Below are 20,343 nucleotides of genomic sequence, written 5' to 3'. Positions count from 1 at the left end.
TTGACCCTTTTTTGTAAAAACTGCAAGAGTATTTATTTAAGCTAGCTGGGACGCCCGGCATAGCCCGGTTGTAAAATACGCTTAAATATGATATTTTAATTTATGCAGATTTCGTATGTATGTATTATAGAGTCAATTTTCTATCTATTCTTATATATTATAAAGTTGGGATTGCAAAAGTAAACAAATATATTCATATGATTTGGGTGCATCAGCTTGAATCGAAACCGAAACTATGAAGAAATATATATATATATATATATATATATATAAACTTGAGTTCTGACAGCTAAATCGAAACCGAAACCAAAACTTATAAAGAACACATCTTCTATCATTATATGTGATCAGTTTTCTATAATACTCAACCATATAGGAGCAGATTCGTGATCAGACACACACACACACACACACACACACGTTCAGCTTATATAATCCAACCGGATTACTTTTACTCCACCGGATTTTAAATTCCGACTATTGGATTTTTTTTTTAAAGAATTATCTTTCGCTTTTCCGATTATCTTTGAAAGAGTTTTATGCAAACTGCAATTTATTCCCGGTTTGTTTTAGTTTAGTTTGTTTTAAATGGTATATACTTTTTTGCAATTTATGACTACCATAATTTGTAGTTTCATTGTTTCATTTAATGACTTAACCAGCAAATTCTAGCGCTGCTACAAATATAATTTGCTGATTTCTTTCTGTCCTCTGATAAGAATAGCAAGAATAGCATTCTTTGAAATTCCGCGATTTTGAAAATTGTTTTTTTTTGGGGGGGGGAATATTTAGTCGAACAATAATTTTAATTGTAAATCTTAATTCACAGTTTTAATTTCTTTTCTCTCTTTCCTCCTCCTCTCTCTTTCTATCTCATATATATATATATATATATATATATATATATATATACTAGCTGGCTGTCAGGCGTTGCTTGGTGTTGCCCGTTTGTACAATACGCTTACACATGATATTTTAATTCATACAGATTGCATATGTATTATTATAGAATCAATCCTCTATTGAATATTATATATTACGAGGAATTATTTTCCCGGCGGACTAATTCGAAAAAAAAATCAAAATAAAAAATAAAACCATAAAATAATGATAACGTTGTTCATCAAATTCCATCTGCGTTTGTTTACAATATCACGTCAGCTGATGTTTGGGTTTGACGATGTTAAACCTACTTTCTGCAGTTATATATAAAAAAAAAAAGAAACATTTTTATAGAGGGATATTTTACGTTATACCGGCTGGTGTTACGTAATCTATTCCCCTGTAAAAATATTTTTTTTTAATTTATAAGAGAAGAAAGACTATTTCTAAGGTCGGGCTTTTTTCGATTTTCGATACCTATCGGATGACTTTCTGTACAAAACATATCTAAGAACACTTCCATCCTTTCCCGGTGGCTTTCTTCTTACGTAAAAAAAATATTTTCTGTTTTTGCAATGACCTTCCGTACTAGCTTCAATATATTAAATATACAACACGTAGAATGATGGGAATTTTCTCCAAATATCCAGAATCTATTTAACATTGAGTAATCGAAAAGTTGTTTCCTGCCTTCTGCAGGCATTGTCGGCTATGGCTCTCCATCTATCTCTCTCAAGGTATCCATGAATTCATTGTTGCTCATCATTTTTATGTTGCCCAGATATTCAGGCTGTCAACATATATTTCTAGCTATCGACCTCTGCTTCTTCTACCCACGATCTTTCCTGTCAAACTAATCTGTTCTATTCCATGTTTTCAGTACACATGGCCCAGGAACCACATTTATCTTTTTCGTACTTATTTTATTAGAAACCTTTATGTGTTTGCTATTTCTAATTCCTTCTGGGTTGTTTTCTCTTCTGTCCAAGATAATCGGAATACATAAGGAAAAAGATAAATACGGGGACCTTTTTAAAGTAAGCTACATTCCCAACTGTGCGTGGGTTTCTGAATGTTTAGCCCTGTCATGCTTTACGATGATGCATGAAGGGAACCACCTGCCTCTCAAGATAAACAGTGAAAACTTAATTCTCACAATGACCGACCCTTTTAATTTTTTTGTATATTTTCAGCGACAAAGAGACCAGTCAATAAATGAATCTGTTTACAGAAATGCAATACAAATATCGCATGTGTTTGCCAATTGGCGCCGACCGAAAGTTCCTGTTCAACATAATCTTTTTTCTTTTCGCACTGTAATGAGAACAGACGATCTTTTGAGCTTGACTAGGCTTTACCAAGATGTAATACCTCACCATTACCTATGAAACAGATCCGGCCTTATTACTTAATCGAAAAGTAGTCAAGAGAAGATAACTGCGATTGTTTTTGACGCGAACTATATAAACATAAACGAAATATTTTTTTATTAAGAAATAAAGTTTCTTTCTAATATAAATGATGTACAAATAAGAGCGTTTAAAATGGCGCCACTGTTCTTTAAAATATTCGCACGTTTCTAAAGTCGGTGGAGTTGAATGTTAGATTTTAATTGATAACTTGTCTTACCGCGGGGCATTCTTTATATGTATGCAAGCCTTCTTTATATATATATATATATATATATATATATATATATATATATATATATATATATATATATATATATATGTGTATATATATATATGCAAGCATTCTTTATATATATGCAAGTATATATATATGCAAGCATTCTTATATATATATATATATATATATATATATATATATTAAAGAGTTAATATTTACAGGTAAAGTAATCTCAACCAGATGTAAAAGCTCAATAAAACCGAAAAGGAAATAGAGCTTATAATATGAACAAATGATTAATAAAACATGTTAAAAGACATCTTGAAAAAGAGTTAAAAACATATTTAATCTTTAAAAAAGGAAGCACAAGATAAGTGAATAGTCCTTAATTCGCAGAGTTTCGAATAAATACTCTTTTACCCTTCACCGGACTATCCATTCATGTGAAATCTTTTTATCATTTTTCTTTTACCCCCTTTTCCCCCACCTCACCCTTTTTTTAACCAAGTAAGATCTGTGACTTACTTGTAGTTTCATTAAATACTTTTATATGCAAAATCCGATCCCGCATTTTGCTAATTACTGCCCTATGAGAGTATTTCTTCGAAACTCCGCGGATTAAGGACTATCCACTTATCTTGTGCTTCCTTTTTTAAAATTAAATATGTTTTTAACTCTTTTTCAAGATGTCTTTTAACATGTTTTATTAATCATTTGTTCATATATATATATATATATATATATATATATATAAGCATTCTTTACATATATATATATGCAACCATCTATATATATATGCAAGAATTCTTATATATATATATATATATATATATATGTGTGTGTGTGTGTGTGTGTGTATGCAAGCATTTATATATATATATATATATATATATATATAAATGCTTGCATACACACACACACACACACACACACATATATAGATGGTTGTATATATATATATATATATATGTGTGTGTGTGTGTGTAAAGAATGCTTATATATATATATATCCGAATGCTTGCATATATATATATATAAAGAATGCTTGCATATATATACTTGCATATATATATATATATGCTTGCATATATATAAAAAAATGCTTGCATATATATATATATATATATATATATATATATATATATATATATAAAGAATGCTTGCATATATATATATATATATAAAGAATGCTTGCATATATATATATAAAGAACGCTTCCACATATATATATATATGAATATATATATGCAAGCATTCTCTCTCACTCTCTCTCTCTCTCTATATATATATATATTCAAGAATTTTATATATGCAAGAATTCTATATATATATATATATATATGCAAGAATTCTATATATATATATATATATATATATATATTAAAGAGTTAATATTTACAGGTAAAGTAATCTCAACCAGATGTAAAAGCTCAATAAAACCGAAAAGGAAATAGAGCTTATAATATGAACAAATGATTAATAAAACATGTTAAAAGACATCTTGAAAAAGAGTTAAAAACATATTTAATCTTTAAAAAAGGAAGCACAAGATAAGTGAATAGTCCTTAATCCGCAGAGTTTCGAATAAATACTCTTTTACCCTTCACCGGACTATCCATTCATGTGAAATCTTTTTATTATTTTTCTTTTACCCCCTTTTCCCCCACCTCACCCTTTTTTTAACCAAGTAAGATCTGTGACTTACTTGTAGTTTCATTAAATACTTTTATATGCAAAATCCGATCCCGCATTTTGCTAATTCCTGCCCTATGAGAGTATTTCTTCGAAACTCCGCGGATTAAGGACTATCCACTTATCTTGTGCTTCCTTTTTTAAAATTAAATATGTTTTTAACTCTTTTTCAAGATGTCTTTTAACATGTTTTATTAATCATTTGTTCATATATATATATATATATATATATATATATATATATATAAGCATTCTTTACATATATATATATGCAACCATCTATATATATATGCAAAAATTCTTATATATATATATATATATATATATATATATATATATGTGTGTGTGTGTGTGCAAGCATTTATATATATATATATATATATATATATATATATATATATAAATGCTTGCATACACACACACACACATATATAGATGGTTGTATATATATATATATATGTGTGTGTGTGTGTGTGTAAAGAATGCTTATATATATATATATCCGAATGCTTGCATATATATATATATATAAAGAATGCTTGCATATATATACTTGCATATATATATATATATGCTTGCATATATATAAAAAAATGCTTGCATATATATATATATATATATATATATATATATATATATAAAGAATGCTTGCATATATATATATATATATATATAAAGAATGCTTGCATATATATATATAAAGAACGCTTCCACATATATATATATATGAATATATATATGCAAGCATTCTCTCTCACTCTCTCTCTCTCTATATATATATATATTCAAGAATTTTATATATGCAAGAATTATATATATATATATATATATATGCAAGAATTCTATATATATATATATATATATATATATATATATGCAAGAATTCTATATATATATATATATATATATATATATGTGCAAGAATTCTATATATATATATATATATATATGCAAGAATTCTATATATATATATATATATATGCAAGAATTATATATATATATATATATATGCAAGAATTCTATATATATATATATATATATGCAAGAATTCTATATATATATATATGCAAGAATTCTATATATATATATGCAAGAATTCTATATATATATATATGCAAGAATTCTATATATATATATGCAAGAATTCTATATATATATATATATATATATATATATATGCAAGAATTCTATATATATATATATATATATATGCAAGAATTCTATATATATGCAAGAATTCTATATTAAAACTAACCTAACAATAAAAAATAAACAAATAAATAAATTAAATAAACATGATTATGCATAAAATGCTTCAATATCAGCTAAATTAGTTCTAAGCCCACGGATGTTAGTGAATGCAAGCCTCAAGGGAGGAGGCGAGTTGGATTTGTTTGTCCCTAGGCCTGGTTTAAGCTTATTTTTTTATTGTACTGTCATCATGTTTTTAAAGAGTTTCAGTTAGGTGAGGGGGAGCTGAACAAGGCTATGCAGGGTAACAGACATGCAACACAAGTAGACCATTTCGTGACTTTTCTTCAACTAGGACTGTGGTCTCGGGAAAGCCCATCGGGGATGAGTGCAGGGTCCCTGTCCATGCGCGACATGGCACTACAAACATCCCGATATTATACAACTGTTGATGGAGCAGCCGCTCTAAGCGCTACCAAAGAGTTAGGGCTCCTGTACTATCAGTCGGAAACAGCAGCCAGGAACTGTCAATCCGGTACCCTCAGCCCATGTTAAGAAGATCACCCCAATCTAATTGCACAGGCATGCGTGGTACTTAAGCACTCCCAAGTGCCCAGTTATGAGGGATGGGATGTGTCTGGAGTGGGGGAACGGCATTCAATACCCTAGACAAGAAACAAGATCTACCACTAAGTGTTTTGTCGATTTACTTGTGATAGTGTCTCTGCACCTGACTAATAGGCAAAGAAGGAGTATGGAAGCCGGCGATTGACAGAGCCTATCTACTCCTTAGGCAATTTAGGTTTGCAGACCGGTAATTTGTTTGAATCACCAGCTCTAGGAAGGTTGTCGTCCAAGACTAGAGAGGCCTCCCTCCCCTTTGGTTTAGTTTCAGAGTTTTCCTTCTCCTAGACAGGTGAGCTGGGAAGATCTACTGGGTCCATCAGCCCTGAGAGGGTTTGCTCCGCCCCTGGGTCCTACTCCAGGTATTTCTGCGACCCCGCGTGGTTAGTTAATGTTAAAGGGTTAGTTTGTTGAGGTTATATATCTAATGAATAGTTACACTCCTCAAAGTGATTTAGGGGCATGCATTGAAAGCGGTTTTGTGGGGAAGCTTGTTAGGTTAGTGCGGATTAGGACTCTTACCTGAGGTTTCCCTTTTTTTTTAACTTTATGTTAGTTTAGGTTCAGGATAACGTTATAGTTTGAGTAGGTATTAGGAACTGAGCTAAGAAATTTAGCCCAGTCACTGTATATTTAGATTTACGAAGGTTAAGGTGTAGGTGCAGTGCACTCAGGGTGTAACTGGAGGTACATTTTAAGTTATGGTGTATTTCGTATGTATAATTAAGTAAATAGATATTTGGGCAAGTTTTCAGTATGTGCAAATACAAGTTGTGTCAGTATTTCTACTATTGAGGGGAAGATAATTTCAGTTTTCATTTAAGAGTCATAGAGAGTTTTGACTGACAGAGAGTATCGGATTTGGTTTAGTATTGTTTGTTACAAAACCATCAAGGAAGAGGCAATTGTTATGTACTGAAGATCGCTTTGCATCCGAGTGCATACTTTGGCTGTTAAGTACCTAACTGGATAGGAATGAACTCTAATGTATATCAGGGGTAGAAATGTATAGATGTTTAGTGAAGACTGTTATGCAGTTAGTATGTGAAAGTTAGGAGCTGGAGGTTAGGGATTCCACTACTAAGGCGTATGTTTAATGTAGGGTTTTAGTGGCAGCTAGAGGCGGGGGCAGATTGTTAGCTTTCAAGGGTCAGGGTTATTTACTATTTTCAAATACAATGCAAGTTTCATTTGGATTTAGAGTTTACAGTATTGTTTTAGCTTGGGAGAAAATAAAATCGTCCTTTCTTTCCCCCTATTTTGCATATTGGCGAAGATTTTTACTCAAAATAATCGTCATTATCATCTATTGCAGCCTCATTCTGGGTCCAGAATCTGGAGTAAGCTGATTTTACACCTTCCCCTTAGAAGACCCTTAAAAAAACTTTAATTTTGTCGATTAACTGGTCTTTTGTAATACAATAATTGTTGGTATTTTTCTCGACACTGCCCCATACATAACAAGCTATTGGATTAAAATCAAAGAGGCCGAATACTTCTGCCATACCTATGGTCTATTATAAGCTACCTTTGTTACCCAGGACTTAAGTACAGTTAGCAATTTTACGTAGGCTTCTGAATTCAATCTGAGACCCTGTTTTACAAAATGTGGAGACATCACATTACTCTCTGAGGACACGCATGGGAAAACCATGACAATTTAGGAAAATTTAGTCTGCATGTTACGTTATGTGACTGTAACTATTTCGTTTACTTAGTTCTACTCATCTGTGTATTTCAGGTTTTCATCCTTTGTGCTGTCATCCTGAAATGGTATCAAAATAATGTATACTTATCTAGGAGAGTTTTTTTTTTTTTGGATTGAATGCAAGCCATCTGTTATTCTGTATGCTGTGCTTTTGAAAAACATTTTTTCATCGAAAGAGCATCAGATTGTTTGCGATTTCTCCAGGATGTTTTACTTTGCCTTTACCAGACGATTTTTGCAAGCCATCCTTTTCTGTTAGAACTTGATATAATCGACTTTTGTATGAGGAGTAGCGAAGGTATTCATTTAGTGCAGGCTTCATAGTAGACAGTAAAACATTTAATTCACGAGACTGCAGAAAAAGGGTCGGAGAACCCTGTTGTCGGAATTCAGATTTTTGGAGAGTTCTGCTGTGCGAGGTTAATCAGATCTTTTGTTATGTTTCCTTCTTTTAGCGACAGACTCGTAGTCCCCATTGCAGTTCTCTAGTTCATACCGAGTTGGTTTTACAATGTTCAGGAACGTGCGATTATAATCTTCCTTGCTTTTGTTTTTTTCTTTTATGGCTAGCGCGAATCAAAAGTTATTCCCTTCTACGCTGCAAGTAGCTCCCAGTTATCAATTCTTGCTGTCATCCTGCATATGAATAAGAAAGAGTTTAAATTGTAAAATTTAGCCAGGCTGGTATAAATATTTTTAAAAAATGGAAAATAAAATAAATTGTTATTCTGTCGATGAATTATTATTTTAAAAATTGAAAATAAAACAAAAATAGTATACTGTTCAATTCATTCCAAGTACCACATTATATATATATATATATATATATATATATATATATATATAGGGCATTTGAAATGAATTTAACCGTACACCATGTATATAAATAATTATTCTTAAAATTCTTTACACACACATATATATATATATATATATATATATATATATATATATATAAAAGAATTTTTCTTCAAAGAACATTACGAATATCTTTTCTGTCATGTGCGATATATTATCGGTGAATCCGATGCAATTTCCTTTTTCTGTGTGAGTGGCGGAATCACCCCAAACATGTCATGAATCCATGTGATGCAAGGATCTAAAAAATGATAATATTTTTAAGGGTCAAAAGCTAGTCAATGATAGGGGTTCAATGTTCGATGGCTCTGTTCAGTTTCGAAAGACAAAGGATACCCCCTGTAGGGGCAGCTGCACATGCAATTGTGTGGCAAGGGTTGCGCAATCTCCAACCATACCTCCCCTGACTCAGTACTGCTTGAGTCCAGTGGCAAGGAAGTCCAGGACGACCGGAAACAATGTCGAGACACGCAGAGAGCACATACAGCATCTGAAGCCCCCAAATGGTCACCCATCTGGTACTGGCCAGGCTCATAGTTGCTTAACTTAGGTGATCAATTTTTTTTGTTATTTCAAGTGCATTGTTTCTGTGATTTCTGTATTGAGTACATATTCTCCTTTAACATATCGATGAAAGAAAATAATCAATAGGACTAAAGTCTACTCAAGGAAGAGTTCGATTCGTACGACTACGTCTTTTAATCCAATTAAATAAACCAACATTCACCGAATTACTTACTTTCATGATTGGTTTGAAATATTTAATTTTGTATTTTATTTTATTAAATGGAATGTTATCAATTATTTATGTGCCTAGAATTTATAGATATCCTGTATTCATACGACTTCATGGTTTTCATAATCATTATTTTCAGGTCCATGTCCAGAATGCAACCTTGGCTGGGGGAGTAGCTGTAGGTACCTGTGCTGATCTCATGATCCATCCTTATGGTGCCGTCATTATTGGATCTCTCGCCGGACTCATCTCTACAGTTGGATATAAATACATCACGGTATGTTTCCTTGTCTCGCATGAATTAACGCATATCATCAATGTATTTTTTATGTTTCTCTTTGTATTGCCCCGCAATCACTACAAAGCATGAATTTAGCAGATTCCCAAGCATAACATTAGTTTCAATATACCCAACTGTATGATGTTGGTACCCTATTACACAACAATAGGAGCAACTGGGCTTACGAAAAAGAACTTCGAAAAAAAAAAAAAAACTTACTAATCTAGATTTAAAACAGATCAAGAAGCTAAATATCCAGGCTAAATAGAGCACACACAAAGAAACAGGTCAACCAGAGGTCAAATAGGCCTTTGTCCGATAAATGTATTCCCATTGGCTGATAGGAAGGGCGCGCTAGATACTAGAAAGCTGATTGGCTAACTAAAATTTCAATAGAAGATGCGCATATAAAAACGACAAACAACCACAGAATTCGCGCATAAACCTGAAGAATCCTAGAGTGGATGAAACGCGGAATATTCAGTATAGCTTCATCGCCATATACATTTTATAACTTACTATATACATATATAAGATTTTACTTTGTTTCAGTACTCATAGTTTCCGATCCAAGTTTTCTTATGCTTTATAGAGCCATTTTTTTTATTTGGCTTTTAATGAAAATAATATTCAAACTCATTTAGCTTATTATTACATTAATTTAATTCAAAAGTTCCTCATTTAATAATATAGCAAAATAACAACGGAATAAAACCATTGTCATCGACTTCTATTAACAATTTTGATGGATTTGTTAAACTGTGCCTATCATTATATATATATATATATATATATATATATATATAATAAGTATCATATATAAATAATTATGATTTTGCGAACGAAATTGACCTTTATATATATATATATATATATATATATATATATATATATATATAGTCATCCATATACATTACTGTTTCGCTGTATCACAGCTCATCAGTGCGGCTAGACAGGCAACTACCTCAATCCAGGATGGAAACCCTACCGTCCGTACGACAGTCAAGATGTCTCACTATTACATTAAATGGCAGCTGCTCTGCGGGTAGTGAGTTAACGATGTTTTGACATCCTCTGAATACCTAAGCTGGATTTTTTTTACACAAAGAGCCTCGCTTAATACGCTAATGTTATATCGTGTATCACTTTCCAATATGCCCAACTCAAGATAAGGAGCATTATAGTCATCCACATACAGTACTGTTTCGCTGTATCACAGCGCATCAGTGTGGCTAGACAGGCAACTACCTCAAGCCAGGATCGAAACCAATGGATCTGCAGGCCCATAATAATCGAGTAGTATAATTAGCAAAAATATATTAACAAAAATGTGTTACAGAAATACACGTCCTGATTCTGGGGCAATAACTTCTACGAATCGTTGTCACGACGTTTAGATGTAACTGTATTTATTTCTCTGGATAAGTCCATTATTCCTGAAATGGGTAGATCAGTTTTTTCCATAACAAAACGACGACAAAAGGGCCGTTAGATATTCGGGCCTGAAACGTGGCGGAAAACTGGGGCATAGACTGAAGTTTATTTGAAGGTTGTCAATTTTATCACCAATTCTATCTGTGGCATTTAGAAACCACATTATACAGATTCACACTTAGACAAAGCAGGCAATGTTAGTCTTCAGGTGGTTTCTAGTCAACTCATATTATACATCTGTTGGGAGCGATTAGCTAGCAATAGCTTTTGATATATCGGAAGGGATTATCTCCAACATCTTCCAAGTCTTGAGCGGTTTAATGGTGGGGGGAGGAAACATTTCGTGGTGTCTTCAGATTACAACTGTGTCTTAACTGAATGGATGATATCAATCACCGGTTTCTACGAACCTTTCCGCGCTGACGGTGACATCTCATCTTTCATGAGCGGAGGCAATACAATCCGGGCGACATAGATTGTTTTGACTGATAAGCCTTAAGCGTCCGGTGACGTTATCAATGTATCAATCTTACTCAACGCATGCACAATTAAATCTGGAAAGCAAATACGCCCAGGGATTGGTATATTTAATAATATGTTTGTCAAATGATCTCGCCTCCTCTTACTGGCGAGGTGGGTGGTTCAAGTTTGAACCCGGTCCTTCCCATGGCATTTTCTTCACTTATGGGTTGGAAAATTTAACGTGGCTCTTCCAGTAAATACCTACGAGACGAATTCGGTGAATCCAATATGATGACGATAACGCCTTGGGTCAGTCTCAAGAGACAATGGATATCGCCTGTAAGAGTAGCTGCGCGAGTACTTATGAGGCAAGAGTTGTGCAATCTCCCAACCACACCTCTCTTGAATCGGTGCTGCTTGGGTCCAGTGGCAAGGAAAAGTTCTGGACGAATGAAAACAATGTCGAGACAAGCGAAGCGCACATACAGCACCTGGAATACTTAGTCACCCATTTTAGTACTGGCCTGGCTTAACGTTGCTTAACTTCGGTGATCTTACGGGAACCGATGTGTCAACGTTATTATACTGTATACGAACAACAGTATCAAGTCGATTTAAAAAAAGTTGTACAACGCTGGTTGATATGAATTTATTATTTTTACGTGTTGGTACAATAGTAAGAGTGTTAGCTAATGGCCCGAAAGATCGTGGTTCAATCCTCGGTTGAGTCATAGGAAACACTTAACAACTGATATCACATTATTAATACTCAGTATGATATGATAAGTTTAAGATCAAAGGGTAAGTAGAGTAGTCCTGAGAAAATAACAGCGTCACATTTTTTCAAGCTAATGAAAATAAAGACTGTATTCCCTCAATTACTTTCGACCATTTTTACTTTCTACATCATGTTAGAGCGTTGGAGATGTTAGATAAGTGTTACAAAATTTTATATACAACTTATTGTCAAAAATAAAAGATATAAGAGGGAAAAAAACTACCCAATAGATGTTTCCGTTCAGTCTCAAAAGACAAAATATACCTCCTGTAGGGGCAACTGCGCGTGTAATTGTAAGGCAAGTGTCGCGCAATATCTAACCACACCTCTCCTGTCTCCTGAATCGGCACTGTTTGGGTCCAGTGACAAGGAGAAGTCCAAGACGACTAGAAACAATGCCGAGATAAGCGGAGAGCACCTACAGCACCTGAAAATCCCAAATGGTCACCAATTTAGTACTGACCAGGTTCAGTGTTGCTTAACTTCGGTGATCCAGCGAGAACCGGCGTATAGCTTGTTTATATTTTTACATATTCTTTTATTTTCTTCAGCATGCATTTTTGTAGCTGTTTAATTATCTTTGGCTTCTGTGCGCAAATTGTGATTCTGAAACGCGCTATTGTTAGTACATGGTTGGCTATCCCTGTTCTATGTAATGTAAATAGGTTTGTAAATAGGTTGGCTCTCCCTGTTCTATCTAATGTAAAGTCGCGAGTAAACCTCATAGTTATTAGAAATAATATTATTTTGTTTTCAGCCTTTCCTCTCGTCTAGTCTAAAGACCCATGACACGTGCGGAGTGAACAATCTTCACGGTATGCCTGCCCTTATTGCTGGAATTGCTGGTGCTGTTACATCAGCAGTAGCAACTGAGGAGACCTACGGTTACAGGTAGGTAATAACTTTGTGACCAGATCAGTGACATGCAGTATCGTTATGTAAGATATAAATCTCAGATAAAATGCAACAATCTACGTGTGTATGATACATATATGTAATCAATATTCCACTTGAATATACAATTCCAAATTTCTCTCAAATCCGTAGTTAGCCTAAATTCATTTACATTAACTTAACCTCCCCAGATACCCCACACATCCCTCGTCCGTCACTCCCTTATGTACCTGATGCCTCAATATTCCCCAATTATACCCTAGGAAGATGCATTGAAATGTTTGCAACCTAGCCCCTGTTCTGATGAGAAGCATTGGGTTTTAAATACTTTTATTTTAAGAGCATATAACACGTGTCTCAATTGTAGTTTTTCCTTATTATATTAACAAATAAATCTATGTATACAAATATATGGCTTTGTTTGGTCTATAATAATGCTATATATATATATATATATATATATATTAGTTTACGTTTATTAAGGTTAACGTCTCCGCCTCGGAGAACCGGTGTTTTTCTTAAAAAGTCGCCCATTTTTTATTTGGACTAATTATTTATTTATTTAATTATTATTTTAAAAACAGTAATCTACGAACACGCGTGTTTCGGAGCCCTACTCCTCTTCAGCGTAGCTTGACTGTTGTTAGGATTCGAGCCTTGGACCTTATGTATTTCACTCCAGTGCCCTAATCCAGTACGCTATGATGCCATAGACGATTCACTGTTTCGTTTTTATCGTTCATCATCATCGTGGTTTTGTTTATTTTTTAAAAGAGATTAAGATTAAACCTTAATATCGTTTTGTTGTTGATTTTTTTAAAATGTATACAACAATACAGTTTGATAGTGTCCAAATGTTCACGAAATGCTTCCATCACATTTTACCCTTTTCATAAATGAAAACTAAACATAATATACGTCACATAAGGACGCGTTAGGCCTAACAATTATGTTCCAAAATACATAATGATCAGTTAATCAGTTTACAGAATTAATAATGTAATGTAATATGTATATATAAAGTAGGTTTATGTATGATTATATATTTATAAATATATAATATATGAATATGATATATATTATCATATAATATATATCATATATATAATAAACTAGCGGGAGTGGCCAGCGTTGTCTGGGTGTTTGTTGGTGTAAAAGAAAAAGTTTTGGATGGGAGGTAGGCTTGAGGCGAAGGCGGAAAGAAGTGAGACACATTACTGTGACGCTAAGCGGGCAGAGAAGGGAGAATGTTTGAAATTTAGCGGTTAAAAAAGCAAGTGGTTAAACGAACGTCAATGTGTGATTTTCAAGGTCAAACATCACGCCATAGAAAAATGAAATCACAGCGCAAATTTTAGCGTGTATAATCGCTGAAATAAAAAAAATATGCCTTGTTTCGTAAATCGGAGATATTATAATCTAAGGAATATATAAAATCTTCTAAGAAACAGTGCCCCCCCCCGGAAAAGGCTTTTGGCGGACATACATAAAAAATGCACACACACACAAACATTTTCACTTTTATATTATAGAAAATAGATGATATATAAGTAAATTTAGTGTCTTTCCCGATTTTTGTTATTGATAGTTTTTTGTAAAATGTCAATATTCGATTCTGGTCTTTAAGTTCTTTGGGTGGGGATTGTTGCATCATGCTGTTAAGAACAATATTTGCGGATGACACCACGCTCTATAACAGGCACGAGAGGAAACAAATGAACACATATCTAAGGAAATGGCAGAAACACTAGAGGAAGGCCTCCAATCTGTAATGGAATGGGGACAAAAATAAGTGGTCACAGTTAATGTTGCCAAGACTAAGCTTGTTTCCTTCAATAATTAAAAGAATCCTTCTCAACCAACAATAGCAATGGATAAAGATACATTAGCTGAAAGTACTTCTTTTAAACTCCTCGGCGTAAGGTTCAAAGAGAACATGAGTTGGAACAGATACATTGAGAGCATGGCCGGGGCCGCTGCGAGGAAGGTGAGCTCTCTATACCGTGCTAGAAAGCTACTTACGCCTGAAAGTATCCTGTACCTCTATAAGGCCACTATTCGCTCATGTATGGAGTATTGTTGTCACATTTGGGCTGGTGCACCTGCTACTAGTCTCACTTTTGGGCAATGTTCAAATGTTCGTCGCCAATCTGATAGGTTCTGGACTGTCATCTAAGCTTCAAGCTCTATCCCACCGACGAAATACTGCATCACTGTCAAAGAACCACTATTAAAATACTTATAGAAAAGGCAAACTACAAGCCCTTGTACTCCCTCGATGTAAATACCCCCGACAAACCCAACAGGCAGCTAAATCCCACCCCTACACAGAAGAGATCCTTAGATGTAAAAAAGCCTTCTATTCCAATAGTTTCTTCACTAGAACTGCTAGACTTTGGAACTCACTTCCGGGATTCTGTTTTTCCAACTGTACTGACATGCAGAAGTTCAAATATAATATGAAGAGACATTTTGCTGCTCATCTCCCTTCATAATATCCCTGCAACTCATGTCCCCGATAGTATCCCCTTGCATCAAAGTGGCACTGTGCCTTTTTGGGGGTAAAAATGGAATAATCGAATTAAATTTTGTTTTTTAAGTTCCTTCTAGAAAATACTTTTACTAGCTCGGAATCTTTTATACGAACGTCATCTTCAAAAACTTCGGTCATCCAGTACTATTCCATCTTCTTTAAAAATACAAACTGAATATACCATTTTCTCCCAAAATATTAAACATAATGATTAAAGACAGTGCCGTCTAACGCCTATTATATACAGGCGCTATACGTGTAACAGATTTGTGTATTACTTATATTAAGAAAAAATACATTGATGGTTTGGTCTCTTCATTACAGCTTGTATGAAATGTTCCCGGCTCGTGTGCCAGCAACGAATACGTCCGAGTACTATCGAATTAAGGAGAAAGTCGACGTTGAATTCGGCCTTGGTCGGACGGCAATGCAACAAGGAGGTTTTCAGATCGTGGCTTTGGTTGTCGCTCTCTGCATTGCTGTGGTTGGTGGCCTCATCACAGGTAAAATATAGTCAACCTTTTTCGCAAATACATTGACTTAATACGAAAAATTTTTTTGCCGACTTTCTGCCACTATGTCACTAACATATTTCCGACATGAAAATCTAAAACCATTAAAAACTATTTTTTATAAATTTTCATTTTACTTCAGTCGGAGTTCTCCGAAATAAAGGGAGCTAACACTTGGTCTATATATAAGATGCATAGATATTCGAATGTTCTACTAAAGTCTTTATTTCTCAAACACTGAGTTAGTAAAGAAGTTGGGAACATAATTTTCCTCTCCCCAATTGACTATTTTAATATGTTATATAATGCCTTTCTTGTGATCTCTTAATCTTACTGGATACCAGGACAAGAATTCATCTAGTCTGGTAGATTATCCAATTTCATGTTATTACTTGAAGTAAAAATCACTTAGAGAAGGTGCACCATTCCTTGTGGATGACTGGATAGAAGTCCTAAATAATTCGCATTTGTATTTTTCGGTCACCCACACTGAGGATTGAACCTTGAATATTCAGAAGAATATCACTTTTTCAAGTAATTTTTCCAAGTACTCTAACCACTTCGCCACGGTCTGACAGAACGAGAGCATGCTACCCCTGTGAATTTAATAGATGGTTCCATTCAAAATCCCCGTGAAGATTCCCGAGTTCGACAAGATACACCTGAAGAAAGTTAGAAGTTATATCGACCAAAATGTTGTGAAAATGAGATTCGAGTTGAGAACAGTAGTCCGAAGATTCCAAATAATATGAATAACGTCATTTTGCTATTATTTTGTTTGCTATTTTTATATTTGCACAAATGTTATATTTACTAAGAAATACAAATTTATTATTTTTAAATATTTGTGTATTTATTTGTCCGCTCGGCTAATATTTTTCTTATGCAACAAATATTTGACAAAAAACTTGATAAATGGATGCCTCACGAATTGAACGACAATCGAAAGAAACGCCGTTATAAAGTCTCATCGTCCTTTCTTTTACGCAACAAGAACGACCCGTTTCTCGATCGGGTTGTGACTTACGATGGAAAGTGGATTCTTTACGACAACCGGCGACGCTCAGCTCAGTAGTTAAACGCCGACGAAGCTCTACGACACTTCCCGAAGCCAGAGTTGCACAAAAAGAAGGTCATGCTGAGTGTTTGGTGATCTGCAACCGGTCTCATTCATTACGGGTTTTTTTTAATGCAGGCGAAACCATTACGGCAGAAAAATACTGTCAATAAATGGATGAAATGCATTAGAAACTTCGACAACAGCACCCAGCATTACTCGACAGAAAAGACCAGATTCCCCTCCACGACAATGCCCGTCCACATGTTACTAAGCCGACCCTACAGAGTTTGAACGAATTGAGCTACGAAACACTGCCTCCTTCGCCATACTCTTCTGATCTCTCACCTAATGACTACTACTAAGCATCTCGACAATTTCCTGCGTGAGAAAAGCTTCAAAAACCTAAGCGATATCAAAAACGTCTTCAGCGACTTCATCGCCACCAGAACCCAAGATTTATGTTACTGGCATAAATACACTTGTTTTTCGTTGGCAAAATGTGTTGATTCTGATGGTGCTTATTTCGATCAATAGATTTTTGTTTGAACAGATATGTTCATCTGAATTTAACGTTAATAACCGCAAGAACTTTCTTGTCAACCTGATATTAAGTTATATTAAAGCTACATCGTGTTACATATAGGCCGTTAAATCTGTGTCGCACTTCGAAAGTACCTAGAATTATGATAATTATATAGTAATACGGTAGCGTGTGTATTATTTTATGTGTCACGCTTACATTTTTTTTCTTCCGAGTGACTGTCGTTTAATTGTTATGATCTTCACTTTCTTGTTATGAATAATTTTATCATGAATTCTTCAAATTTCGGTTTCGATTCAAGCTGATGCACTCAAGTCATAAATATATATATATTTTTTTTTTTTTTGTAATCACAACTTTATAATATATAAGAATCGATAGACAATTTATTATTATAATAATATATAAGAATTCTGCATAAATTAAAATATCATACTTAAGCGTATTTTACGACCGGGCTATGCCGGGCGTCCATGCTAGCTTAGATAAATACTTTGGCAGTTTTAACAAAATAGCTACTATAATATCAGGGCATCTCCATTTATGCTGAATATCCACGGAATGCCAATATCAATTGGATATGAATGAGTCCTCTGTGGAATTTCCACGGGTCTTGCTAGTAACTATAAATCGTTGTAATCTGAAAGTGGAGAGTGTTTAAGGTATGGGAAGTATATTTTTACGCCCCCCCCCTCTCCCTCTCTCTGTTTGTATCTTACAGATTTTTTTTTTTTTTTAATTACAATGTAACTACGAATTGGCGTAAATCGTGACCATTGTAACTCGGAAACTTGCTGTATTATATTTTTTATTCGTGTAAACCATTTATTTATTATTTTTTCAGGGGTCATCCTAAAATACGTGAAGATACTTGATGAACCCCGTGGCAACGAGATCTTCGAAGATGAGAAGTTCTGGCACGTCCCCGAGGATGAGGAAGCTGAGGGCACCGTAAACCAATCTATGGTAACAACATGCGCATAAAAGAAAACAGCAAACAAAAAACAGCAGCAAAACTGCCTCATCGTCTGACACTATTTTTTTTTTTAATGTTTTTTTGTTTTTTTCTTTCCTCCCGCCTCGTCAATGGAATCTGAACTTTAAAATAAAATGTTCACAACCAAAAGATACATATTGACGAAATGAATAAGCAACAACATGCTGGCCAGAAAAAAAAATGCGGGCGTAGCATACCAAAAATATTCAAAATTCGAGGGCCATTGCAATGGGCTTATTTCTTTGTTTTATACTTTACAAGAAGCCAGTATTAATTTTCTAAAATACAATGTCTTCCATTTTTTTTTTTTTTTTTTTTTTTTTTATTAAAGTTAAACGCCTTTTCTTAAATAAACATGCAATAAAATTATTTATTATATATCCTGACCTGGCACAATTGTTGTAATCTTTAAATTAATTCCTTCATATTAATGCAACATTGAAATGTAGATGACAATGTCAGATTGCGTTATTATACATAATATAGAAAATGTGACCAGTCGGGTCATCCGTCGAGCTCGGATAAGATTGTTTGAATTAGGGAAAAGTAAGTTTGCAAAACGAGTTAATTTTTGTTTTATATAAAAAAAAAAACTAAACCTAACATTCACCTTTCAGTTCAATATATCCCTCCCTCTTTCTTCTCCTTCTCCTCTCTTTCTCTCCCTTTATTATGGGTCATTTCGTATTGTTTATAATAGACTATACCAAATCTCTATCTTATAGTTAGCTGTATTACCCGTGGCTGTTAATAACCAAAGAAAGACAATTAGAAACAGACATATGTAAAGATGGATAGACACTGTATAAAAAATTAGCAACGATCAAAATATCAACAGTGGGAAATTTAGAAATATATTACTTGGTGAGTTAATTGCAAATTACAGTCAATTACAATAATTAAGAGATTACCTTAATTCTCAAATTAATGAATATTTTAACATGTATTTTGTGTGATTGTGCATTTTGTGTTATTTAACATGTATTTTGTGCGAGGAAAATATATAAGAAAAAATCTCATTCAAACAAACGTTGATTAACTCAGCTTTAGACGTCATCCATTTGTATGTATTAGTTCAACCCCATCTCTCTCTGTATGTAAACAAATCAATGGGAATGTTCATACGAGTCGTGACTAGAAACCTTTCACTGGTAAGAACATATGGTTTCCCCTGTTGTCTAGGTGAGAGATAATATACCCAGATATTCTATTCAGCTCCTTTTCTTTCCATCATAACTGAAACCCACTCGATCATCTCGCACCAACCGTTTACTAGCTATTTCTCACCGATACTGACTGATGGCTTTCTCTTGAACCTTAATGACAATTATCTCTTCCTCAGGAATCAATAATTTTGTTACGATTTTTTTTTTTTTTTTTTTTTTACTTTATTTCCGTCCAAAATGCAACGTTGTTATTCTCTCTGAGCGCCACGTCGGCTGGCTTCCAATGCACGGCACCAGACACAGCCGGCTCTCGATACACCATGTGTCTTTTTCTTTTTATTCTCTTTGCTTCTTCTCTTCTTTCC

General features: G+C 34.0%; 1 protein-coding gene across 1 annotated transcript in view; it reads left to right on the top strand.

Annotated features, from left to right (window-relative positions):
- The window catches only part of LOC145278026 (ammonium transporter Rh type B-like), a 132,242-nt gene extending 113,044 nt beyond the window's left edge, over positions 1-19,198 (top strand). Inside the window, exons 7-10 of the mRNA XM_080130236.1 lie at positions 9,461-9,598; positions 13,033-13,166; positions 16,027-16,205; positions 18,660-19,198. Coding sequence (XP_079986362.1) covers positions 9,461-9,598; positions 13,033-13,166; positions 16,027-16,205; positions 18,660-18,799 — 591 coding nt within the window. The 3' untranslated portion in view covers positions 18,800-19,198. The remainder of the gene's footprint in view (positions 1-9,460; positions 9,599-13,032; positions 13,167-16,026; positions 16,206-18,659) is intronic.
- The last annotated feature ends 1,145 nt before the right edge of the window (positions 19,199-20,343 follow it).

This window comes from Euprymna scolopes, chromosome 6, assembly GCF_053919585.1.
Source record: "Euprymna scolopes isolate OS-2025 chromosome 6, ASM5391958v1, whole genome shotgun sequence".
NCBI classification, from domain to species: domain Eukaryota; kingdom Metazoa; phylum Mollusca; class Cephalopoda; order Sepiida; family Sepiolidae; genus Euprymna; species Euprymna scolopes.
The sequence above is the reverse complement of the archived record's forward strand: the minus strand, read 5'-3'. Positions and strand labels throughout refer to the sequence as shown.